At 42.9% G+C, this 24,410-nt stretch overlaps 2 protein-coding genes across 4 annotated transcripts in view; both read right to left on the bottom strand.

Moving 5' to 3' along the window:
• Positions 1–31: 31 nt before the first annotated feature.
• On the bottom strand, positions 32–1,963 carry cdca9 (cell division cycle associated 9). 2 transcript variants are annotated; one of them, XM_026353376.1, is made up of 10 exons: positions 1,813–1,963; positions 1,593–1,724; positions 1,450–1,490; positions 1,320–1,371; positions 1,137–1,204; positions 970–1,031; positions 812–907; positions 642–723; positions 321–407; positions 32–203 (listed from the first exon to the last, which is right to left on the bottom strand). In XM_026353376.1, the coding sequence occupies exons 1-10, from the start codon at positions 1,922–1,924 to the stop codon at positions 159–161; spliced, it is 777 nt and encodes a 258-aa protein (XP_026209161.1). In that variant the 5' UTR covers positions 1,925–1,963; the 3' UTR covers positions 32–158. The 2 variants fall into 2 exon arrangements, with proteins under 2 accessions (XP_026209161.1, XP_026209162.1); XM_026353377.1 differs by having other exon boundaries at positions 812–895; positions 1,813–1,954.
• Positions 1,964–2,844: 881 nt separating this feature from the next.
• Positions 2,845–24,410, bottom strand: part of dennd4c (DENN/MADD domain containing 4C) — a 29,503-nt gene continuing 7,937 nt past the window's right edge. The window contains exons 2-34 of one of the 2 annotated variants that reach the window (XM_026352538.1): positions 20,561–20,871; positions 17,631–17,883; positions 17,469–17,538; positions 16,366–16,535; positions 15,983–16,224; positions 15,814–15,880; positions 15,673–15,731; positions 14,620–14,764; positions 12,812–12,987; positions 12,545–12,645; positions 11,787–12,011; positions 11,101–11,246; positions 10,885–10,923; positions 10,490–10,620; positions 10,220–10,352; positions 9,890–10,096; positions 9,654–9,782; positions 9,399–9,546; positions 9,106–9,255; positions 8,824–8,937; positions 8,614–8,739; positions 7,385–8,475; positions 7,046–7,238; positions 6,853–6,950; positions 6,577–6,752; positions 6,335–6,493; positions 6,007–6,199; positions 5,808–5,918; positions 5,573–5,710; positions 5,366–5,483; positions 4,960–5,119; positions 4,803–4,867; positions 2,845–4,596 (exon numbers count right to left, since the gene is read on the bottom strand). In XM_026352538.1, coding sequence (XP_026208323.1) covers positions 4,460–4,596; positions 4,803–4,867; positions 4,960–5,119; positions 5,366–5,483; positions 5,573–5,710; positions 5,808–5,918; positions 6,007–6,199; positions 6,335–6,493; positions 6,577–6,752; positions 6,853–6,950; positions 7,046–7,238; positions 7,385–8,475; positions 8,614–8,739; positions 8,824–8,937; positions 9,106–9,255; positions 9,399–9,546; positions 9,654–9,782; positions 9,890–10,096; positions 10,220–10,352; positions 10,490–10,620; positions 10,885–10,923; positions 11,101–11,246; positions 11,787–12,011; positions 12,545–12,645; positions 12,812–12,987; positions 14,620–14,764; positions 15,673–15,731; positions 15,814–15,880; positions 15,983–16,224; positions 16,366–16,535; positions 17,469–17,538; positions 17,631–17,883; positions 20,561–20,859 — 5,769 coding nt within the window. In that variant the 5' untranslated portion in view covers positions 20,860–20,871 and the 3' untranslated portion in view covers positions 2,845–4,459. The remainder of the gene's footprint in view (positions 4,597–4,802; positions 4,868–4,959; positions 5,120–5,365; positions 5,484–5,572; positions 5,711–5,807; positions 5,919–6,006; positions 6,200–6,334; positions 6,494–6,576; positions 6,753–6,852; positions 6,951–7,045; positions 7,239–7,384; positions 8,476–8,613; positions 8,740–8,823; positions 8,938–9,105; positions 9,256–9,398; positions 9,547–9,653; positions 9,783–9,889; positions 10,097–10,219; positions 10,353–10,489; positions 10,621–10,884; positions 10,924–11,100; positions 11,247–11,786; positions 12,012–12,544; positions 12,646–12,811; positions 12,988–14,619; positions 14,765–15,672; positions 15,732–15,813; positions 15,881–15,982; positions 16,225–16,365; positions 16,536–17,468; positions 17,539–17,630; positions 17,884–20,560; positions 20,872–24,410) is intronic. The other variant, XM_026352539.1, reaches the window with a different exon arrangement.

The raw sequence follows: 24,410 nt of genomic DNA, 5'->3' as shown, positions 1-24,410 counted from the left end.
CTCAACTGTGTCATTTAATACAAAAATAAGCTTTATTTTATTTTTAAAAACACAGATAAAGCATTTGTGTTCCTCTTGGTAGCACATCAGATCAATATTTGACCAAACTCTTATGATTTTAGCTTCAATTGTAATGAAATGCGTTCAGGCGTCTCTACTCATCGCTGACAGCGACTTCGTCTGGACAGATACTCCATCAGGCTCTGAAAGAAAGATGGCCACTTGGTTCAGTGCAATGATTAAAAATATATACATGTCTAATCACGAGTCTTCTTCTCATAACAACATGAGTCTCAATTTACAAAGTGAGCACAGATTACCGTGAGCTTCTGAATCTGGCACAATGCCACGTCATCCAGTAAGTCCCAGTTAATGTCATCCTTGGTCTCCTCAGAGAAACTGACAGTCTACAAACAAATGTGCACAAAACATGAAGCAGTTTTCCACAGAAGCTAGTTTAACTAGACATTAACAGTAAATCCATACAGGTCTGTTCAATAAATCTTTAGTCTTGTTGGAGCCAGCATCAGTGCTGTACTCAAACAGTTTGAAGAGCACAGTCCTCAAGGCCCTTTGCTTTAAATTAAATACTGAAACAGCATCAAAGGTGGTAACATATAGAAACACATGCAGTCCTGTACCTGTCCCTGTGCAGTGGTTACAGTGATGTGTGCAGCAGAGCCGGCCACCGAGCAGTGCAGATCACCTGCAGAGAGAACAGACCTGGAGCAGCACAGGAGTCGCACATCAGTCCTCACATATTTAATTGATCAACTAGAGTGATGATCTTCTACAGATGACGGTAACAAACCTGAGTTTAGGTTTGGCCGGCGCGGTCTGGTCACTGGTCTTGGTTAGACGGCTTTGAGTTCTCTTGGCGGCGACTGACGAGCCCCTGTAGACATCACTGTAACATCAGAGGCTGCACACCAGTCACACTGCATGCTACACATCACGCTGCAGTCTTACCTCAGGTTTCCAGTACTGTTACTGCCGGCTAGCGTCCTGGTCTTTTTGGTCCCATTTCCTCCCTAAAAATAAAGAGGAAAAAGATGAACAGAGAACAGAGGGAGACGTTTACATCACTATCACTGTGACTTTTAATGATGAAAATTTTAAATCAGTCATCCTGCCACCTTTGAGGTCTTGGACGTGGACCTCTGCAGTGGAGTGGACTGAACCGGTGAAGAATCAGTTGACTTTGCTACAAACGAAATGAAAGCACAGATACACACCGTTAAAACAAATGACTTATAAGACAAACGTGCCTTTAATATTTCAATATAAAAATATATAAATCATTCATGATCACGTTGCACCTCTTTTACTGGGTGCCCTCTTCAGGGGCTGCTGCATCTTGATGGACTCATTCTGCAAAGAAAACAAATCACACCTCCAGTAATATGTTCCACAAATTAAATAAACACCTTCAGATGGGGCTCAACTCACCTTCAGGGCTATGGACACCTCACTTGCTGAGATTTCCTCCTCTAACACAGGACAGTTTGACAGGTGAGTGTGATCAGGCGACAACTAATTTAAGGAATTAAATTAAAGTCAGATAATAAAAAAAATATGACTTAAAGTCTCACCGCTAATTAAATCTCCTATGAGCGTGCTGTGGAGAGAGGGAGGCATCTTCATCAGCTCCACCTTAAACACCTTGTCCACTGTGGCCAGCGTGTTCTCCATTTTGGCCTCCAGCTCGTTCATGCGCTCTTGCGCTGGAATAAACATGGAGCAGAGTTTGGAGATGGACAGAGGGAGAAAGAGGGAGGTGGAGGAGGACAGAGAGACGTGAAGCAAGCAGACCTTCTTTCTCAAACTGCTGGATGAACAGAGCCAGCCTGCTCTGCCGCATGTCTCGGCTCAGCTGCACTTTGTTGGAGCCGTTCCCCGCGTTTCTCGTCCGTCTCAGCGGCATCTCCGCGACCTGCTGCACGCACCTGTCGGAGCGCGCTTAATGAACGTGTGCGTGCGCGCCCGCGGGACGCACGACGCTCTCCGAGATCTGCGTTGTTGTGGCGGAAAGATGCAGATATGTCACGATGATTGTTAAATAATAATAATAATAATAATAATAAAAAAAGAATTTTTATTCTATGTATTAAAATACTTAGAAAGATAATTATTAAACGGGTCTAAACAGGTTCAGGGCCCAAGCGATCATGAGGCCCCTGAACCAGAGAAACAGCATGAAGTGACAACATGCAATGGCTGCAAAGATAATAGGACATGCACAATAATCTCAACTTAAACACACACACACACTCAAAATATCTACATTTGGAAACAGTGATAAGTTAAGTGACACACAAAATGTTTAAAGTGAGACGGTACCCGCACAAACTAATGGACAAAAGTAAAATCAGAGCAAATTTTGTCACAAAGAAACACAAACTGACTCAAAGTAAATAAAAAAACAAGAAGGCAAAACTATTTATATTCAATGCAGGGTGATTACAGCCCACAAATATGAGACAACATACGTTTTATATGTATGGACTGGTTGGAGTGTGTGTGTGTGTGTGTGTGTTAAGGTTACAGGGAATATTGACAGGGTGCAAGTGGGAGCAGCTCCAAGTCACTCCCGCTCCAATCATTCAGTTCCTGTAACTAGACAATAATCTTTATGATTTAATGTGAAGCATCTCCAACAGAGACGACAACAACAACAACAACAACAAAAGAAAACTGGAGACGTTTTGTTTTCAATCAGTTCACAAACTCATTTATTGCAGCGCGCTAAAGTGTAGACATTCAGTTCCTTTCCATAGGACGGTAAGACATCACTTTAATCTATCGTTAGACAGTCTCTTCTGTACATTGTCTGTAAATTTACAAAGTCAGTACACGGTGGAATCCCTTAAGACAGATTAAAAAGAAAAAAGGGGGAGGGGGGGTTATTAGTCATTAAAAATGCTAAACTTCCTACACCGTCTCTGCAATCCAAATAATAATACAAAAATAAATAACTGAGATTTTCTTCTTCTGCAGGAGAAACAACTACGGGATGTGGTTGATATTCTGAGGCGGCCTCATCTGGTTTGAATCGATGCAGTGCAAATTGAATATTTTACAACATTATCTCATCTGTACAAGTCAGCATCACTCTCTCCCAAGTATACGACAGAATCATCTACACCCACGTCCCAACAGTTTCATCACGGCACGTTTCTCCTGGCTTTCATCAGCATTTAGTGGAATGTCGTGTGAAAGGCGTTTTTTTTATTTTCAAACCTAACACAGTATCAGCAGTACTGAAGAAGCCCTTTTGCCGTGTAAAGTCCTAAATGCTACCACGATTACTCAAAGCTACTGTGTGTGAACCATAAAAACCACCCTGTCAGCAAATAATATACCCGATATAAAACACCTTACTGCTTCGTTCTGTGCTAGAGTAAGGAATAGCCCAAGTACATACACAGTCACAGATCTAATTCATCATGACCGTAAGGCATATTAGCTGAGCAAGTACAGTATGCTACTGTTTAAAAAAAGGAAGATGTTAAAAACACAACTTGAACTGATTACAGTGACACGGCTGCTGCGACGTGTCTTATTTTCATGTGTGTGAATCAGTAGTGAGGTCCTGATGTTTTTCTTCTTCTCTGGATTTTCCTCTCTCTCCTAATGACGGATTCTTTTAAGCTACGGTTAAGTGTTGTACTTCGTTAAGACTTGTGGAATGTGGCGACTGTATTTTAGTGATTGATCATTAGTGATTGTCGTTGACGGTCTTCTCCCATTTACATGTCTGCTGCAAACACATATTTACATTTGATGGAGAGCTTCACACGTAAAATGAAAACATTCATTAAGACTCTGATCACACAGACATTCAGGCCATCGAGACATGTTTCCACCCCTCCAAAAAAAACAAAAACAACAACAACAAAAGAATAGGCAACCCTAGTTTCAGATTCCCCCCCCCCCGCCAAGTAAAAAAAAAAACATATGTACAAAAAGACAGGTGGACTTGGTTGTTTTTTTGTTTTTTTTTTAGAAAGTGCACAAAGGGACAGTCAGGGTCTGTACATGGCCTCGATCTGGAGAGCGTTAGGACAGATTTAAGTAAAGTGGGCAGAAGGCTGCGAGACAAGAAACTGCCTCCATGATTGAGCATACATCCACAGACATGTCTACACCAAACTGGCAGTCAGCACACTGTACAGTGATTAATTATTCTACACACCATCTGTAAAGAAACACGCTTTGACAAGTCCTGAAAGATTCACCGTTTCCAAGCAGATAACAGAAACAGTCCCGCCTGAAGGCAGCTGCTTGAAAAGACTATGAAAAGCACAATAAGATTGTAGGAAAGCAGACAATGGGCATATTCCACGAAAAGCTGGTAGCTGTAGTACCATGTTTGCGCAGCTGAAGGGGTTTACACATAGTCCTCCCCCTCCTGATAACTGCTAGTCGGACTTAGTTTCTTTGCTGCGGTTGTTGGTGGTTAGATGAAAGGGGCTCCAAAACATTTAAGACACCACTGGACGCTGGGGGTGGGCGGTTGATCGATGCGGTGCAAAGACTTGAGCTGCTCGGTGCTCAGCTGGTCATAAGCCACGCGGTACTCTCTGTCGTAGGCCTCTGCGGATATGTAAGGAGGGAGAGTGGATTCAGAGTCAGGAAGGGGAGCAAAAGTAAATGAGTCTCTAATCACTGGAACATTGTTACAAAGACGAGGTCAGTTCCCATTTAATAAACTGAAAAGAAGGTGTCAGCAAATGACTCACAAGCATCTAAAGGACAGGATACAGTGTAGGAACACAGCGTCTTTTCACACATTTACTCACCTACGTCGATGTTCTCTCGTCCCAAGGCCACAAGAGAAAGAAACATTATTTCTCTGTAGATACTCCTGAGAAAAATAAGTCATAAGACATGTTTTTATGGACTGCATGAGCAAATCAAGAAACCTAAATGGAGGGAGGAATGAGTAGCAGGGCTCACCTCTGCCGTTTGACTCCCTCCGCCTCCCGGCGTTTGATCTCTCGGATCAGCAAGTTGATGGGTCCGTACACATCGTTGGTCTGGATGTTGCGAACAATCGTGTTGAGGAGAGTGCGAATCTCCTGGTGGTCTGTTGGAGCCAAAGTTGCCTTTTTCTCCACTAGGAAACAACAAACACACACACACGCACACCATCAGCATAACCCTTTTAAGTAAGTAAGCTCATGTCTGACCTCTTCTGGTCAACAGTTTTATTGCATTAAGGTGTGAGGCGCACAGTTCATAAAAGCTTATTTAAGACCGTTCTCTTGAATACACTAAGCCCCGTGCAGGATTTTAACTGTTTAGGACTAAAACATACGTTGTTGGATACTAAGGCCTGATGTGTGTGTGTATACACCCTTACATAAGGTCCTCCACTGCAGATAAAGTGGATCTCCAGGCTCTTGGTGCAGGTTGATGTTGTCCCACAGGAGCTGGACATACACCTGCTTACTGTCCTGGGGGAGGGACACCAGAGGCAGCTGCAAAAAAGATGAGTTTGTTCCATCAGGTTTGTTTAACGGTGAGCGCAGCAAAAATGACAGGTGATGGGTGTCGTCTCCATAGTAACCTGTACTCCGTTGTTGCAGTGTTCAGAGTTGAGAATGAGCCCAGGTAAGTGAGTGGGCAGGTCCAAGCGGCGGAAATACCACACCAGGTTCCAGAAGATGATGGGGTGCTGGCTAAGGAACTTGTGGGTGTAGATCACCTGGATGGACAAAGAGGAGTTGGACTTACAGAGCAACAAACGTACGAACTTGAGTCACATGTCGTGGATGTGCGGCAGACTGCTGCGAGCTCTTTACCTGATCCCCTTCGTTCTCCAGCAAGGTCTCCAGCTCTTTGCGTAGGACCAAAGGGCTGAGGTAGGGGACAGAGACGGGCTTGGGGTTTGGTCTTCTGGTGCCCATGCCATCCTGACAAACACAGACTACATTCAATTGACCTGCACTGATGAATCATAACCTGTAATTGGGTTCGTTAGTGACAACGTGTAATCGACACCTCTTGCAGGCTGCAGGGCAGGCTGGTGGTAGACACGCCATGTCCAGGTCTCTGGGAGTAGTCCAGGCTCTGCAGTGTACCTCCAACACTGTTGCTGCGTGTCAGTGACGTCCCACTGCATCTCTGCTGTTTCCCTGCTGCCTGGTGCTCCAGGAGACCCAAGGGGTCCGTCTGCAGTGGTTCTGGAACCAGACTAGGAACACAAAGCACGCTATGTTTTCCGTACGGTTTCTGGTAGTTGATGCTGAATATTTGCAATGAAAATTGTTCTGACAATAGCTTTTTGCAACCAGGTAGGTGGTTTTATAGTAGGTTTTTAGATGTGTACCTCTTTTGTGTTGCAGAACGGTTATCCGGAGTCTCCTTCGGTTCCTCTTCAGAGAAACTAATCAGGTCGGCTGTCTTAATGTCGGCTGAACTGCTGACTGTGGGCTGGGCACTGCTGCTGTGGATACTGTCTCCTGAAGCGCTGGGATTCATATAAAACCTAAAGTGAGAAAAAGATATTTTTAACTTCACTTTAACATAATGACACGTCTTCCTAGGAACAGTAAAGCAATACATTCTCACCCAGTCACCGTGCGCAAGTCATGAAACTCAATGTGCAATAATGGAAGGAAGGCCGTCTGGCAGAAAGGACAGTTGGTGTTGAGGTTGGAGTCGTCGGCTGTCCAGCCCGCCATGATCTCCTCATCGTACACTAGAGATTCACACGAGCGGCACTGGGAGCAACTCGACATCAGCACCTGTCAGCGGGGAAACATAACCTCCCAGTTAGTCATACAGCATCTTGTCAGAACAAACACGGTCGCACCGCATTAGCTGTTTGGATATGTTATGTCTGACCTCCAGTGCACAGTTCTGGTAGATGCTTGAAGAGGATGCGTGATGTGAGGAGCTTTGCTCAGAGTCCAGACCCCTGCCTACTCGTCCTGGTGTTGGATCTGCACAAGGAGACACAGTTAGCTGCTGTAACAAACCTTACTGGACCCTACCCTTCCACTTTTTCCTCATATGCATTTGCCCCGAGTCTGCTTACGAGTCTGGTGAGTGCCGCGGCCTGTGTCGCTGCTGCCACTGCTGCTGCCCAGGCTGGTGCAGCTCTGGTTCAGACCATTGGCCACCAAACCTGGTATGTTCCTTCTTTCAGGACTGTCATCTAAGTCATGTGCAGCCAACATGTGTTCATTAAGACGGCTAGGGAAGCCACCACCACTCTGAAACTGTTCTTCCTGCAGAGATAAGTTACACAGAGCCCACGTTTTCATCTTGAATAAGGAAGTGTGTCCAGTAAAATTCAAGCACTGGATGATCAACGAAAACTGACACACAGAAACCAAAAGTGTAAATGTGTTTATCATCCCTCAATATCACTCACCTCATCATCTGAGTAGGCGTAAGCTGATGCCACCGCCCCCCACACTTTGCTGGCCACATTTGCCGCCTGCTTCATGCCAGACTTCAGTACATCTATTTTAGGTCCTGACAACAGAGTGTCCATCTTGATGCCTGAAATGGAATTAATGACTGAACCCAGAGACCCTCCCTGTGAGGACTTGACCAGTGCCGTTAGTGAGGACGATCTAGGACCCGGGCTGGGGGCGGCTTTGGTGGGGCTCTTTGTCTTTACTGCAAATGTCTTAGAGCGTGTAACGGTGTTGGGGCTGCGTTTTGGTGTGTCATTTGGAGAGCCACGTGGAGTTTTAATAGGAGGTACAGGAAGGCTGGACCTCCGCTCCATGGACTGTTTGGGTTTTGGGGCATCAGTGGAATCTCCCTGGGACTGCCGCAGCTCCATGCTGGAGGACTTAACACCCAGTGGGCTTCGCAGGCTCATGTACATTTCAATCTCTTCAGCCAGGTTGCGGGACACCATTGCAGGCACAGAGCGCAGTGGCTCCTCGCTGGTAACAGAAGCCGACTCTTCGCTCTCTGACGCAAGGAGGGAAAGTGGATCGGCACCCACCTCTACATCTGCCCTTTCCAGGATCGTTCCTCGTACCCCAGACTCATCGTCATTTGTTTCAGTGTGCTTCCTCTCTCGTGCCTCCACTTTTACCTTAGCGCCCTCTCTATCCTTAGCGTCTCCCTTCCCTTCCTCTGTGGCTCCTGGCCGCTCTTCCTCTATTAGCTTTTCAAGTATCAAGCCCTTATCCTCTTCAGGTTCTTCCTCTAGGTCTTTAAAAAGGGTTTTGGACACACTGCTAGGGGGTGGACTTTGGCCAGAAGAGAGCGCTGCAGCAAGGATACGAGCATCGGCACCCATCTTGCTGGCCATGTGGTCCACGCCCTTCTCCAGGAGCATTCCAGCACGGGTTTCAGCACTGAAGCTACAGCTGCGCTCAGCGAAGGACTTCTGCCGCTGCTGTTGAGGCTGCTTGGCTACATCCCCTGCTGCCAGTGAGGCATCATTATCAGGAAGAGACACGCTATCGTTCTTGCTGTGTCTTCTGAACAGCATCCCTGTACCTGCAGATCGTGCACAGGAATGATTATGTCCTCGTTAATTTGGATTGCAATTAACCTTTTTAGGTGAATAACTTAATTTGAATACAGATTAAAATAATATACTGACTGACAGGAGTACCAATCATGATCATAACTCACCTGTTTCACCATCAAAGCTCCCAGTGGAGACTTTAACAATGCTAGGGACAGGTGAGGGCAAATCAACAGGAGACGCGGGTTCTGCCACTGCAACTGCACTGTCCACTGATCCAGCAATATTGACCCCTGGTTACATAAAGTATAACATGGTCAATTCAGCACTGACATACATGGAGGAAGGTGTTTTCATACACAGAGGGCTCCTCCTACCATTTTGTTGTGCTTTGTTTATGCCTTCTGTGGAAAGGATAGGTGTGTCTGAAGGCTCTGCCAGCTCCTGGTGTAACTCATCCTTGGAGCCATAGCCTTGGTCAGACTGCCTCCCTGCAGATCACAAAGACACAAACCATGCTGAACTAACACTAACTTTCTTTGAGGTTTTAACATGGATCTTTACATAGACTTTACCACACAGATTTTAGACACGTTTCGATAATACAGCTTAACTGCAATGCTCCACGTTTTAGATCTGCAGCTTTAGCAAATCAGTACCTGTGCCACAGTGGTTGTCTGTTGTGTCTTCCATGCTCCGACTGTGAGTAAACACATTATGTTCCTCACTGTTGACCTCACTTGAGCTGTCTGCACTTCCATGACTAAGATGGTCAGCGTCGGTCACTGCTGATCCTCCTACTGATGCAGCTATAGAAGGAAATGGGGAGAAAAATACAGTGATAAAAAAGCAATACAAAACAGGAAACACTGACAAAAACATGTCATTAACTCCCAAAACTATAATAATTTTTATCTTATGTGTTGCGCTTCATGTCTCCTTTAATCCGCACCTGTATCATTAAGCGTCGGTCCCTGCGTGGGAGATGTACGGTGCAGAGCATGCTTGAACTGGCCCACTCCTCGAACCACATTACGAAGCTTAGTCCACATAAACAGGCCGCTGCGGTTTCTGCTCGGCCACGGGCTCTCTAAGACGGCCTGCAGGGAAAACAAAGTGCTGGTAGCTTTCTCTATCTATCTGATGCTATCCCTGTGTTAATAATCTCCCTGTTTTATCAACTGGAAGGTTAGAAGCCACAAATTACCTTGTTGTAGTATCCATACGTGATAGCGTTAGGCTGTACTCCAGCTTTCTTCATCTCAACCAAGACTCGGACAGCCATTACAGGAAGACCCCAGACACCGCAGAGCTGCATCACCACTCTATAACACACCTAAAGCAGTGAAGCGGAGAGGAGATAAATATAAACTTAGATTAATAACGGATTTCAAAATGAGATAATGAACATGAACAAATATCTCATTCATAACATGCCCGTACCTCATCCAGAACCTCCACCTCAGTGGTTCTCATCTTCAAGAGGACGTTGTACGCCTGCTGCATGGCACGGCTCTTGGACTTGGCCAGTCGCACAGCTGCTGGCAGGCAGATGAACCACAGGCTGTAGCAGTGACTGAACAGACAGCGGGCCCACAGCTGAGGGTTGGAGTAGAAACGCTTCGCCAACTTGTAGGCTAGCTTGATTTCCTGTTATATGGAGTGGATATTTAAAGAATGTTGTACATTACAGGTGAAAACAGATTAGGGTCATTACAGAACCCAGCACTTCAGGGCACTTCAGCTGATATGACAGTGTGAGTGTGTGCACACCTGCTTTGTCCTCTTTGCCAGTAGCGCAGGGCTGCTGGACAGACTTGCTCCTGCTGCTCTGCTGCTAAGTGTTGGTCGTAACTCTTTTGGACGGTCAAATAGATCCATCTGTAGTCTGGGGAAACCTTTATACCTGGAGGATGAGAAATACCATTATTACAAATCCTGAGGGGAATACATTTAAATCTATACCTCCCAACTAGAGAGAGTTATCATCATAGTTAAACACTCTTTTTCCTATTTTTATTTACTGATTTTAAAAAGGCTAACATGTATCGAGGAGTAGGGTCAGGTCCATCGTCAGCTGGGGGTTCTGGGGGCATGACAAAGACAGTGTGTTCACTCTTTTGAGATTCGTCCAGCTCCAATAGTCTGGTGTCCTCAGATGACTCTCCTTCAACCTGCAGTCAGAATCACATGCCGCGTTATTGACACATAAAAATCTTGTGTTTACAAGTAGGAAACTCTGCTGGCAGAAAAAACATCAGCATTTTACATTCTATTATACCTTCACAATTAGCCATTGAAACATGCTTAACTGATTGTGGTTAGTATTTGACGATAGAAAGGAAGGAAATGTTCATGCTACATGAAACATACGGTACATTTATCATATGGAGAAACAGGTTTCATTATAGGAAAACTAATTACAGTGTAAGTGTTACCTTGGTGCCCTTTTCGGCGATTTTATCAGAGGGAAAAAGCTGCAAGAAGAGGAAAGAGAGTAAAGGGAAAAGAATGAATCAGAGGAAATTTGGGTTTCCTAAGTTATGTCATTTTTCCAGTCAACTAGCATGAAACAAAGGCTCGTTCATGGAAAGCAACCTCCGGAGGAAGAAAGAGAAAACAAAACAACATAACAACGCTGGGTTGGTAATCACCTTCTCGACGCAATCGTCAAAAAAGGCCAAACCGGTGTCCTTGTCACTGACGAAGGTGCACTCCTCAATGAAGCGGATGAATATCTGAGTCTTGGTGAGCTGGGAGTAGAACTTCTGGTGGGTGCGGTCTCTGCTTTTGAGAAATCCTGCAGCAGGACAAGATCCAGATTTGTTCATTTTTGATTTATTGATATAAAGGGATTTATAGAAAGCATCTGAACGAATGAAAGACATTTTGAATTTGACTGTTATGCTTTTCTTGAGTGACTTGCATCAATCGGTCAATGTGTTAAATTATGCAGAGATAGGAGCCTTGTCCTTTGCTCTCTTTGTCAAAAATAGATCCCTCACAGTGAAACTAAATGGACACGTAACTATTTTCCGGCAACAAGCATTAGTGAACTTTATTATAGTCAATGAAAAAAGGTGATTGATTTCAATAACTACTTAGGTTGAGTAACAGATGAGATGCTCCTTGAAATAGAGATGTCGATTAAATGAAGCATTAGGTTGAGTGTATCTGAATTAAGGCTGTAAATTGTGCATAGGCTACAAAGCCACTATGCTACCAGCTAATTAATATTTCTGTAGACAAAATAATTACCTACAGCACGTCAGTACCTATGATCTTAAATCCACAGGACATTCGTTACTGTAAAACAACTTAATTTTACATTAGTGTTTACCTTGCAGGTCATAGAGAGAGTCTGCGGCTGTGGCCTTCTCAGAAGGTGCCTGAGTGATGGGTTTGAGGTAGGAGCGGTAGCCCTTCAGGATGGAAGCCATGAAGCGTAGAAAGGCCTCCTGGATCTCCATCTCCAGGGCCGTCTTCTTCTTGTGCCAGGTGAAGTCCACCTCGATGGGGGTCATGTCCACTGCGGAGCCTTCCTGTGCTGGTTGACGCATGGCAACTAAAAGACACAAACCAAGGTCATCAACGACATTTTCAAAGTAGCCATTTAATTAATATTGGAAGTACAGAGTCTCAAACTGACGTGTTATCAGACAATAAGAAAATCTAGCTGATAACATCAATAAACAGTATTAGAGTAAATACATCATCACAACGTACCTTTCCTCACCACTACAGTATCATTAGTTAGCTACCTTTGTTAGCGTTAGCATGCTGGTAAAATAATTCTTCAGATACTGTTACAAAGGTGTTAAACAGTGATATTACCCCACCCTTCACCCCCCAATAACACTTCTCAGATTCCCAGATTCCCCTATATGGATAAACTGAAGTGAATTTATGCAATGAAGAATCAAATATAAAAGTGATGGTCTTTTATTTTAATACCATATCTGTTGTTGCAGTGTTGTTGTATGTAACAGTGGACTGTGTCCGAGGTGTTTCTATGATTTTGTCCCCTCCCGGTTGAATCACACATAAATTGTGTGAAGAGCTGCTGTGCTCTCGGAGGACAACAGATGCAGTTCATACCTGTGGCCAGCTGGTGGTGCAAGTTGCTCAGTGAGTTCATGAGACTCTTGCAGGGCTTCTTTGGGAGGTTCTTCCAGTTGTTGTGTCTCTTCTCATCAGATCTGTAACTCAAAATTCCACTGGATTAATTTAGCTGGAAATTTAAACAAATGTGTTGCAGCAACATTTAAGACACTACTAATACACACGGAGACTGAGGTGGACATATCGCAAATACGCAGTACAATGCAGGCACTAGAATGGTTCTCATGTTAAAGCATCACATACAGGTAGATAGTGTTGGTGTCCAGGTCCACGCAGACGACATCTGGCGGGGGATCATAAAGGTCAAAGTAGCGTGAGTCCACACCCACTATGAAAGGACAAGGAGCGTTGAGTACGCCTGCTAAGGAGAGCGGGCACAGGGGGATGTAGGGACACTGCCACTGGAAGGGGAAGATCAACTGAGGACAGACAATAAGAAAAAGCTAAATTACTACACCAAAGCAGTCAGTGGTATACGTACATGTTTTTAAATGACCCAAATTGGTGATGCGATGTTCCAGAGAGCTGTTTATTCTTAAAAATATGAAAGATCTTATCTCCAAACACTGGAATAAGAGTCTAGAGTGGACAATACAGCAGAATTAAATGAGCCAGACAAGGGTCTCAAATGTAAGCGACCTCAGTTCCATGTGATATAAAGCTCTTCTACACTGTGAACTGATTTATTGTGACACTTCTAATGCCTTTGGGTGTTCTGAGGATTGTGACATCCTGTGTATTCAAAGAGACACAGTTGGCAAAGTTCAATTACATTCATGGAGCTGGAGAATCAACAACTGATCTGGTCCAAGTCTGGTTCAATACCCAGTGTGTACCTACTAGGTAACTGTTGATGTTTTAAGATTGAATGTTAACCAGGGCTTTGGCTTCGAGAGCCAATGACAGAGAAGATACAGTAAAATTGTGCAATAATAAAACATATTACTCATTCAGGATAATGACTCAGTTCTTGTTCGTATTAAGGAGGATTCCAATGCTTATCTTTCACATAATATAGATTTTCATTTGCACTACAATACTAGGTTAGCAGTTAAATTAGTTGTTGTTATGCTGCTTTATGCAACAAACAAAAAGAGAACCATATAGGAGAACTGTGTTGCTTATGTACACATTATGCATTTGATACCGTCGTGTTCAAATGCATAATGTGCTCCTTCACTTACCACCTTCACTTAAAGGTGAAGGTGTATCGTTCTATGTAGAGGTATTGTTTGAGTAAAGTTTGAACACGGCATCGAGAGAGAGTTTTCAGTGTGACGGGTCAAAGCAGGATGTGGGTGCTGGTCTCACAGCATCTCACAGTATCTCACAGTACTGTGCGATGTTAAGATTTAAATGTGCTTTAAAGAAACCAAGGTGCTTTGATTGCTCATTTGGCCGAATAGTGCAAAATGATAATGACCTCATATATGTTATCAGACCTACAAATGACAGTTTAGCTAATTTTGATGGTTTAAGAAGCGCAGATAAAATCGTACTGTCACATGCTTGAGTGCACAGGAAAAGCTGTTGATGGTGTCAGGTTCGTGAGTACGATTACATCTACAACATAATACATGTGGAACTGATCACGTTACTGCTGAACATGTGAAGCCTCTTTGGGAAAAAATACTCTTTGCTTTGCTAAAACGAAAACACGCCTGAACTGGGGAATACATCCTGTTTTAATTACCCCTCTACTTTTTAGCCATCTGAATGACTCAAATCATGAAAAGGAACCAGCTGCATAGAAAGCATCAAAGTCCTGTATGTGAACCTGATGATTTAAAGGACTGCATTCATCGCTTATTTCAATGGCAGGAGGATGTTACTGCGATTGATTTTATTATTATTTAGCACTAGTTATACGATCTTAAACTCACTCAAATGTCATGAGTGGTTGGAAAACTTTCAGTGTAAATTAACTGTACGTCCTCATTAAGGTAACGAGCTGTTGTGCAACAATAAAGTGCGCTGTAAATAGAAGCGGAAATGTTGCCGAAATCCAGTCTTCTTGGTTGTTTCTCTAGATGATTTTAGAGCATACTCACAGCCACCACAGCCTCAGCCACTCCCGTGAGCACAGCGGGCCGGAGCGAGTGCAGCAGGATCTTGCTCTCCAGCAGGACAAAGTGCAGCAGTGTGGCGCAGTTCTCGGAGCCCAGATTCATCAGCAGTGTGCCATAGTCCGCTCCGCTGACGGGGGGAGAGAGAGATGGGTGAGATGATGAGCTCAGGCGGAGAATAGAGAAAGGAGAAGTGCAGACATGAATGATGGAAGGAAGAAAGTGGTGAACTTGTGGATTAAATGGATTTTTAACCCGTGTGGCACAAAGATTCAATCACAGATAATTAAAGACCTTTTAGTAATTGTAATGTAGTAAATGTTAACAACTGGTGGTGAACAAAATAAAAGTATAATTACAGTACTGTTCAATCCAATAATCTTTCAAGCAGTAAGGGGAAAAATTCTGTGTGCCAATGATTCATTTTGACAATAATTTTTAAGGATGTGCAACAGTTTCTAATCTTGCTGAGATAATATCCCATTAAGTGTTACTTGGTCAGTGTTGCCAAGAGTCTAATTACTGTACTGTTTCTATTTGCTAAGGGAGCTTTCCGATGTTTGCATATGATGTCACGCTGTTTGAGCCTGTTTTTTTAAATAACCTAATACGGCCATTAAGAATCACAAAGGCAGCGGCAGCACAGAGGGGTCACAATCCAATTAGCAAGATTTTATTAGACCTGACAATCACAGCTTTTGTGAGTTTCCAGGGTTACGTAACTCAGACTTCAGAGTTAATGTTTATATCATGATTATATCACTTGCAACATGGCAACATTATGCAATGTGACCATGAAAAAGACTTCAAAAACTGATGTTCAAGGATGTTCCCAGTGAACAAACTCCCATGAATAGACGGGTTTGTTTTTCTTGTTTTTTTAATGGCATTTTTTCATTCAGCCTCTCAGACAGAGTTTGTACTGAGGCACAAGAGCTACATTTAGCTTGAAATGGAAACATAAGTGTCATTGAAATAACTGGACATGGGCTTTTTTTAGAGAAATAGCTCTGATAAGCTTTGCAAATACTGTTGTACCTGAGTGGTAAAGGTGTACACACGGGCTGGGAGAGGGTCAAGGTGTCATGTGCCGAAAGCTGAGGAAGAAAACATTTAATAATGTGAATAATGAAGAAATATAACAATAAAACAACACATCTATTAAACAGAATATTTCACCTGGACCAAGATTCTGGGCCTTTGAGGGGAAGGAAATGACACATTGTGCATGAAGTGTGAGATGTGCCTGTTGAGAAAAACATACAAACAAAACTTTTAGGTGAACAAAAGTTTACAGTGTTGTCGTCACATGATATTAATGTTTCTGCAGCTGCAGGCCGACTCTTACTTTTCAATAGGCAGTGGGTGCGGGCCTGAGACGGAGAGCTTGTAGAGGAACAACAGGAACTTGCGAAACGACTCAAAGAAGGGCCAGCGAGACAGGAGGCAGATGCATTTATTGGTGTTTACAGGCCGGTTGGGGATCATCTTCTTCTCCACGGTGGTGAGCAGGCCCAGCTGGATCTTCTGCTTCTCGCTCAACAGATCCACCGGATATGGCTCGTAGAACTGGATGGCTGATCCATACACCTGGAACAGAGACAGAAAAAGTCAAAAGGGTTTTGTGTTGGTTTAATTATTTCCAGTCGTAGTTGAAGCCGAAGAGTCGGCGTTTGCAACTCGTTGATTTTTTTTATTATTGAGAGCTTGCGTTTGAGTGCTGCGTCTCACCTTTTCACCAGAAGAGATGGTTAAAACAAACGTGGAGAAGACAGGAAGAGGATCACGTGTGTTTGGTGCCCAACACTCGATCTTGGCACCCATGGGCAAACAAAATAGAGGAACAGATTCGGATAGAGGGAAAGATTCATAGTCCTCTTCTGGGTAACGAAAGATTAGACCTGGAGAGAAAGGGAGGGAGTTATGAGCAATATTCTGATCCTCTGTATAACTTCATGTTTGGTGAGATGAAGTGATAAGACACTCATTGTGGTAATGTGAACAGGCAGACTTGTTCCAGTCCTGGAACATGCATGTGAACATACATGTAAAAAAAAAAAAAAAAACCGACAGACACAAATAATGGGCGTGGCAGGAAGTGCCGTTGTCTGAGATGAATAAACAGCTGCCTCACAGGAAAAACACAGGGCAACTAGATAAAGCCCGCATGTGTGCGTCTGCAGGGGTGTGTGTGTGTGTGTGTGTGTGTGTATACATATGGACACTGATTATACATTTGTTACACAATGAATTGTTCCAAAGGCCAAACGGTTGGTGAAGCTTTCAGTCGATGAAAATGTCCCGTAGTCGTTTACAAATACTACAACTAATAACAATAATAATAACAATAATACTAATACTAATACTACTACTAATAATAAAAATGCTGATAATAATACTCGTGAGCAGAACATGGAAAGTCAAAAGTTTCCTTCATAATTTTGACTTACTGTCTTATAAGTTTGACTTCATGTCATGTTCATAATAATAAAATCAACCAACAAATAAAATATCAATATTTACAATATATTCATTCTAAAAGTTATAAAAGAATGAAGCCATGTTTTTACTGTAACCAGTAGTCTGTTTGATAATTAAAGCAATAAAGTAAATAGAAAGACATATTCATAAAAGGAAGTGTCTTTATCTGAAGCTCTGGCACCACGCAGGCTGATCGTAGGCAGAGACCTATCAAAAATGATTCATCATAAAGGCATCGCAAGTAAAAGCTGATTAATTTTCATACAGGTATTAAAGTAATGCATGAATAATGAAAGTAAGTAAGAAAAAAATATATACAAACATCAGTCAGAAAACACTTCACTCTCACTCACCAGCTTTGAAGCTGATGGAATTGGACGCAGATACTGATTTCTTATAACACAGGAACACGTTGGATCCCCACTGAAAGATTGAAAACACAGTTTATATAAAAATATACTTTTATTCTTGATGGCGTCAGAGTGTTAGATTTAAAGAATAACACCCAGATGTACCATGCCACAGTTGAGGTTCTTGTCCACTTTGCAGAAGGTATGTGGCGGCGTCTCCCCTTTGCTGGTGATGATGACGCAGATGTCGGTCACCGCCAGGGAATTCTGAGGCTGGACGGGTTGTGCTCGGCGAAAGGTGATGAAGATGCGCTGCGAGGTGGCGGAGCTGTTGTTGACGTTGGCGCAGCGACCGTATGGTGTGGCCTGGATGACCTCGCAGCCCTGGATCAGACGTTCTTTGCCTTCATACAGAACTCTGATGAAAAACAACAACAACAAAAAACAAGCAGGAAGTAAAAAGGTTAACCTGGCACTTGATATGAAAAGTGACATCATAAAAATGCAGATGATGTACAGAAAGGGCAGAGCAGAGAGATAAAGAGGATGTAACTCTGGGTCTGCATACAGAATACTTACTTAAGTGTTTAAAAAATGAGGAAATAAGGTTGGCAGACAGCAGCACAGTGCAAAGATGTGACATCGTGCCCACACATGAGACAGAGCTCCCAGACAATTAAGTCTCTCAGAGAAAGTGCTGTCCTGGATCCACTATTGCTGTCAGGCAAGTATTTGTTATTTTAACAAACTCTGCTAGCAAAAGACAAATAGCTCGCATACTAATGACGCACATTCACTGAAGAAAAGTTTGAATGCCAACGCGTTTGATTTAGAAAGCAACAAAGGAAGTAAACGCTGTAATGCTGCCAATATGACAATATCAATCCATACTCACAGCATTTGTTAGTGGCAACAATAAAGAGACTGAGCTATGTGTGCGTGAGTGAGTTAATCTCTGGTTCTGCTGTTTTACAGGGAGGATCGGTGTGTGGTCAATACTACCGACTTTCTTCTTTAAGCTCTGGTTTTACTTGGCGGCTTCTCTGTAACATGACTCACACACATTTAATCAGCTGACTCATTCAAATCCGAGACAATAAAGACAGACTTTCATATCAAGATTCAAACTTGGTGCAAATAAACTCAGTAATATTATGGATTACTGCCAAAATGTCTGTGCATTATCACTCGCATGACTGCAGGGCTTCTGTTGCAGCATGCTCCAAGTCCTCCCTTTCCACCTGGACAATGACATGTGGGAGGCCAGAAGCTTTTTATTGCTGCGCTCTTTAAACTAAGATAAACCGACTTTTTTTTGTGCAGGCAACAGAGCAGACATCACAGATACAATAGTCCTGAAACACTCCATTTATTCTGAAAAGAGTGCAAACCTAAAGAGGCCAGGAGGACAGTTGCCAGCAAATTCTCATTTAGGGCGACAAAAACAGAGTCCTAATGGGCACAGCGAGTCATGTTGCAGTGGAGCCCCAGGCCTTTGAGGTGGCAGAAGGAAGAATGAATGATTCACAGGTTGCTGGTCGCCAGTTAGAAAATTAAAAACGCCTTTCTTCCTCCCGTCTCATCTAGTTCAACCAAAAACAAGGTCATAAGCAATCGAACATGAATGCTAGAATGTACGCCACTATCATGTCATATCATTTTACTGTTTACAGCAATAGATAGAGACGAGCTAATCAATTATTCTTAACCGAATTCATGACTGATCTGTGCCAACAAAAACAAACTGCTCATTTGTTTAACAGTGAATCATTGAAGTTGTACAGTTTAGCAGAAGGGAGTCACGTTATAAACACAAATAAACAGAACACCAGTTTATAGCAATAGCATTTTTGGTATTTTATGGAGTCTGTCACAAACTTTACTTCTCAGAGCCAGGCTGAACATTCAGAGAGTGGATGCTGCCTCTCATAATGGGAAACTCCAGTTTCTCTGTAGGACACACAAAGGCCGTACACAGAGACTAAGGTGTGGGGAACTGAAAAGCCACAGGCCAGTTGCATCACTGTTCTTAATAAAGCATGACAGCATGTGCTAGGTACTTTAGGACCAATAAGTTAACAGGTATCTGCAAGTAAATGAGAGCTGTGACGCATGACTTGATCAAATGAATCAAAACGGTGTTCCCTCTTAAGATAATAGAGGGAAGTAGGAAAATTCCTATCAGTGGGCCAAGAGGTGTGGCAGAAAGGGAGAGCTCCAAGACAAAATATGGGCGAGTGACTGAAGTCGTCAACACACCTCGTTCCTTTCCCTTCCAAAAAGAGGTCATGTCTGTAGAGTTGAGTAGACTATCTGGGACTTAGTAACCTGGGGTATATTAAATAATTATCTTTTGCCATTAGTGTCTAAGATGACGGTGCACACAAAATATGAGAATCAGCAAATAACAGGCAGAGGATTCAGTTTATCATGTTAACTTGTCTGAAATGCATTAATAAAAAAACATTATTTGCATTTTTTTCAGGTGACATTCGGAACAAACATGCAGTTAACCCTGCTGCACTCCGGGAGATATTTAATTTTAAATAATAAATAAAGTATAATTGCTTGATTTGAGTTCTTTTTTTTTTTATTTCCACCAACTGTTTCTCTCAAAATAACATAATGAGCCATTGAATCTACTGCAAGTCAGAAAGAAAGAGCATAAGACATGAGTTCACTGGTTAAATTAGAGACTTCGGGACCTTGTACTTCAACAGAGCAGTAGGATTGTGTCTGACTTTGTTAACAATTTATGAACCCCACGTAGCACTGGGCAGGGGCGGGCTCAGCTACAAGTATTCAATTTCACAGTTTGGTGTAAGGTCACAATTACAGTTTCTACATTGTTCACTCTCGAGGGGGGGGGCTCAAATTTGTAACTAGCTTAAAAACACAGCAGCGCTAGAGTTCAGCAATTCTCCAGCACAGTAGGATGTCCTCCACCGTCACCTCAATCCACTCAAAGCTAATTTTGCTGTTTTCTAAAGCTGCAGATCTTTAAGCAACTGATAAGGGAAGACACTAGTAATGAGTAATGAGGCATATTAACATTCCAGATTATAATCACAGAGATGAGCCAACTGCTGACTCACCCGATGTCAATGAGCGGAGGCTTGTCCCGACCCCTCTTGTAGCAGAGGAACAGCTCCGGGCTCTTAAGACTGCCATGATTCAGGTTGGCTGGCTGGCCACTGTGGGTGGTGTCGATACAAGTGAAGCCCTCGGGCACCGTTTCTCCCGCCGACCTGTTAATGACGGCCAAGTCTGTGATGGGCGCTTTGGGCCCACTGGACTTCGTCTCCGACAGGTCCTGCTCCAGGGGTGTGGACTTGTCCGTCAGCCCGGCCACCACAAAGTAGTCGGTCACACGGTGACCCTTGTCTTCAATCATGGCTGGTCGTGCCTGGAAGTAAGAGAATAGAGATTGATTAATTCAACACTAAAGTTTTCCTTTTTCTGCTGAGGTTTATTTATTTAGGTTACAGTCAACCAGCATCCTGCACTTTAGTGAAAACAATCTAACTTTGGGCAAGAGGAATGGACTACACTTGCAGGCATACTCAGAATGCTAAATAATACTGTGGCCAAGACAATAATAGGATCCTTTAAAGAGTGCTGCACCACAACGAAGCAAGCAAACTGAGGAAACGCAAGGGGTAATGAAGGGACTGGATCTGTTGACAATCACAAACACTCTTGTCACTGTATATCACCGCACCGCTCCAAACACACTGAGAGAGTTAAAGCTTCGGTGGCTACAGAGAGCCAAGGGAGAGCAGCCGAGCCCAGAGGAATGCTCAGAAATGCCACTGAGAGCATAAATCAAACAGACACCAAAGTCTATAAAACGCTTGAAATGTGGTCGCGAATTAGGCTCGAATACTGGAAAATGGCTGGTTTTCAGAGAAAGGACAGTCTCTTCAGCATTTAGTCACTTTTCTATGAAAAATTTGCTTTTCTAATAATTTGGTGTCATGAGACCAAACTTAGCAATGACTCAGCAATCAGTTCTCATACGCAGACACAGTGATCGTGCAAACATACATTAGCCGCATATTAAAATGATGCATTTTCTTTAATGCCTGCATAAAAAAAATCATACAGATGTGGAAAATGAAGAACCTAAAGAGACACTTTCACTATGTAAGATGGGGGAAACACTACATTTAAAAACTGTTGCTCGTTGTTTTTTACTTTATAATGGTGCAACGGAATAATGTTCATTTGCCAAGTGAAAGCACTTGTCTTATCGGACATTGGCCAAACATGACACAGAATGCATGGTTGTCTCCGAAGAAAGGAGCTTTATTCAAGCATGCCCATGTTGCCTTTGAAGAGCTGGTAGGGACCTACACAGGAAGTTTGATTTTTCCAGTGGTGAGTCAGCTGTGGTGAGACAAAAAAAAAAAAAAAAGAAAAGAAAAGAAAGAGGCCTCACTGTAAGGCCACAGTAAGCCCAGACAGCCTTGGACTTTTTTTTATGCCATTGTAGGCATTTGGTTTCCATTTTAACTAGTCAATACCATCAAAAGCTGCTGCTAATATTTCATCCCATCATTATGAAGCCGCAGTACAAACATTTTGAAAGGTACCAGGTTGTTCTGCAGTGAAAAGCTTAAAGAATACACGTGAAGCTGGTTATCTAGAGGTGAAGTTTGTACAGAGAGTTGAACACAAAAATGCATGGCGGCAGAAAGGTGATGGTCGTCTTGTGCTGTGGAAGGAGCGGCATGAGGCAGGCTGACCAATCAGAGAGGCTGATTAATCAGCCCACAGCCAAAAAATCATCCACAAAAAATAAAGAGCATTCACTCTGGGACAACAATGTCACAGTGAGTATGAAAAACCATCAGACTAATGTGTCGCTCTTTTCTAAAATAGGACAGTCCACCTAGTCTGCGAGAACACAACGCTGTTTTTGTGGGCGCCCCCTAAATGGCATTTCGCCTGTGTGAACATGCTAAATTTGATTTGTTTTACATGCACTGCCAGCCTTACAGTCCTCAGGTGGATCTGAAGAACTGTAGCTGGATGTGTGCCCAGGATATGGCCCACTTTTTCACGACTCTTTAAAACAATGTGGGGAAAACACTCAAATCAAGGCAGCACATGGTGTAACTCCAATCAAAGCCTCAATGTACTTCAACTTTCCACAAAGAAAAATGTAATAATGCATCAGTTAAAGAGGAGACAGATTATAAGATCGCTCCTGTAAACCTTTCAAGAGGGTCTGCTGCTGCAGTAACGTGGGAGGGAAAAGCTCAGTGAGGAATAACTAGATCTCACAGGTAAAGGAAAAGAGAAATATCAGAGGATCAGCAGCACATTTCGTTCTGTATGTGGGTGTAGTGAGTCCTCATATTTTACAAGTTAAACTATTTTTTTTTTATTTCAACACAGTATATCTACTTATTCTGTGGAATGTCTGAAATTAAAGATAGTATTTTTTGTAAATAAAAACGCTAGAAATCCAAATTATTCCAAATGTGGCTCGTCACAGCTAAATGAATAATGTCATGCTACTTTTAACTCGGTCCAACTCTTATTTTATGGTGATGCACAACAGCAATCCAGAGGCACAAAGCTTTGTCAAGACTGCTGCTGAGCAGAAATTTACTGCACTGTATCCATGGTTACATCTCCAAGTCCAAAGGCAAAATGCTGTTTTAACATTATATTTGCTTTGTAATAAACTGCTCTGTTAAATGTGTTGTCACCAAAAGGCTGGACTCTAAATATGATCTTGTGGTTTAATTGAAGACTGAACAGACTCCTCGTGTCATTCCTCAAAACACACACCCACTGCAGATCTTTAAATCACTAGTTATTAAAATGAAAGTGCAGATGTGCATCCCTGCAATATTGTCCAACACCTAACTCTACGCCCCTAAACGGCGTGAGCTCCATCAAATGCGAAGGAAGCTGCTAATGCACCTGTTTCCACTTGCAGACCTGCATTCAGTGTTTTAATTTTACAGCAAAACTGATGACCTTTAATGTTCCTGTGTGGTCACATGTTGGGAACTAATGTGGGCATGTGTCAGCCAGTGCGTCAGCTGCTTTAATAACTTCTTGAGGAATCCAGTGGAATTCAGTCTCTGTCACAGATCTGAGCTTCACCAGCAGCATTTAGGCTAACTAGTCAAATGCAACAGTTTCTTATTTACACCTTCGGTCATTAGCATCCATCACGCAGCCATTTAGATCATGTGTCTGGTCACTTGACTTCTGTCAGATCAATATTTACTCTGCCTATAGCTGATAGCAGATTAGAGGAGAAACAGGAAGACTCTCTCTATAAGGACTGCTATGATGTGTAAGGCAGAGGCAGTCTAAGAAGGTGGTCAGCTCCTTTTTGGTCATCTAGGCAAACCACTTATGTTATGAAGCTGTACTTGACACGAGCCTTACGCAGGCCCTAACCAGATAACTATGTCTGCCTTGAAGAAGAGTCGATTGCTGTCTAAAAAGGGCTCGTGTGAACTGTGAGGCTTTGAAACTACAGCAGATGAAAGACGCGAGGGGAAAATATAAGTTGGCTGATGGTTCTATGTGGATTTGGCACTACATGTGACCGCCTTTAAAAAAATCATAGTTCCACTGTTAAAATAAAAATATTTCTTACAGCAACTTTAAAAGACTGAAAGGATCTTCACACATCACAAAGGCACAAACTGCCTGCCAGATTGTAGTTGTTAAGGTTTCTTATTTCCAGTAATTGATGTGGTAAAAAGAGCAGCGCTGGTTGAATGCCGTTTAAATGCCGCTTATCTAGACCATAACAATCTGTACCATCTTGCTATCTTTAATGAAACTGCAAATACTGTATGTGCAACTATAATCTAAGACACATAAGACCAGGCACAGTACTTGACACTAAATGACTTGGGCCTAGTTCTTCTGGCTTAGTGGGTCACAAGTCAGCATGAAAGGATTGTATGT

This window comes from Anabas testudineus, chromosome 18, assembly GCF_900324465.2.
Source record: "Anabas testudineus chromosome 18, fAnaTes1.2, whole genome shotgun sequence".
NCBI lineage: Eukaryota > Metazoa > Chordata > Actinopteri > Anabantiformes > Anabantidae > Anabas > Anabas testudineus.
The sequence above is the reverse complement of the archived record's forward strand: the minus strand, read 5'-3'. Positions and strand labels throughout refer to the sequence as shown.

What these genes read in the sequence shown, in the direction of transcription:
- cdca9 (XM_026353376.1), bottom strand. Translation starts at nt 1,924, where the DNA reads ATGCCGCTGAGACGGACGAGAAACGCGGGGAACGGCTCCAACAAAGTG. An exon ending in CCAGCAGTTTGAGAAAGAAG is followed by an intron (nt 1,725 to 1,812) that starts GTCTGCTTGCTT and finishes TGTTTATTCCAG; the next exon opens with CGCAAGAGCGCATGAACGAG. An exon ending in AGGTGTCCATAGCCCTGAAG is followed by an intron (nt 1,372 to 1,449) that starts GTGAGTTGAGCC and finishes TTTTCTTTGCAG; the next exon opens with AATGAGTCCATCAAGATGCA.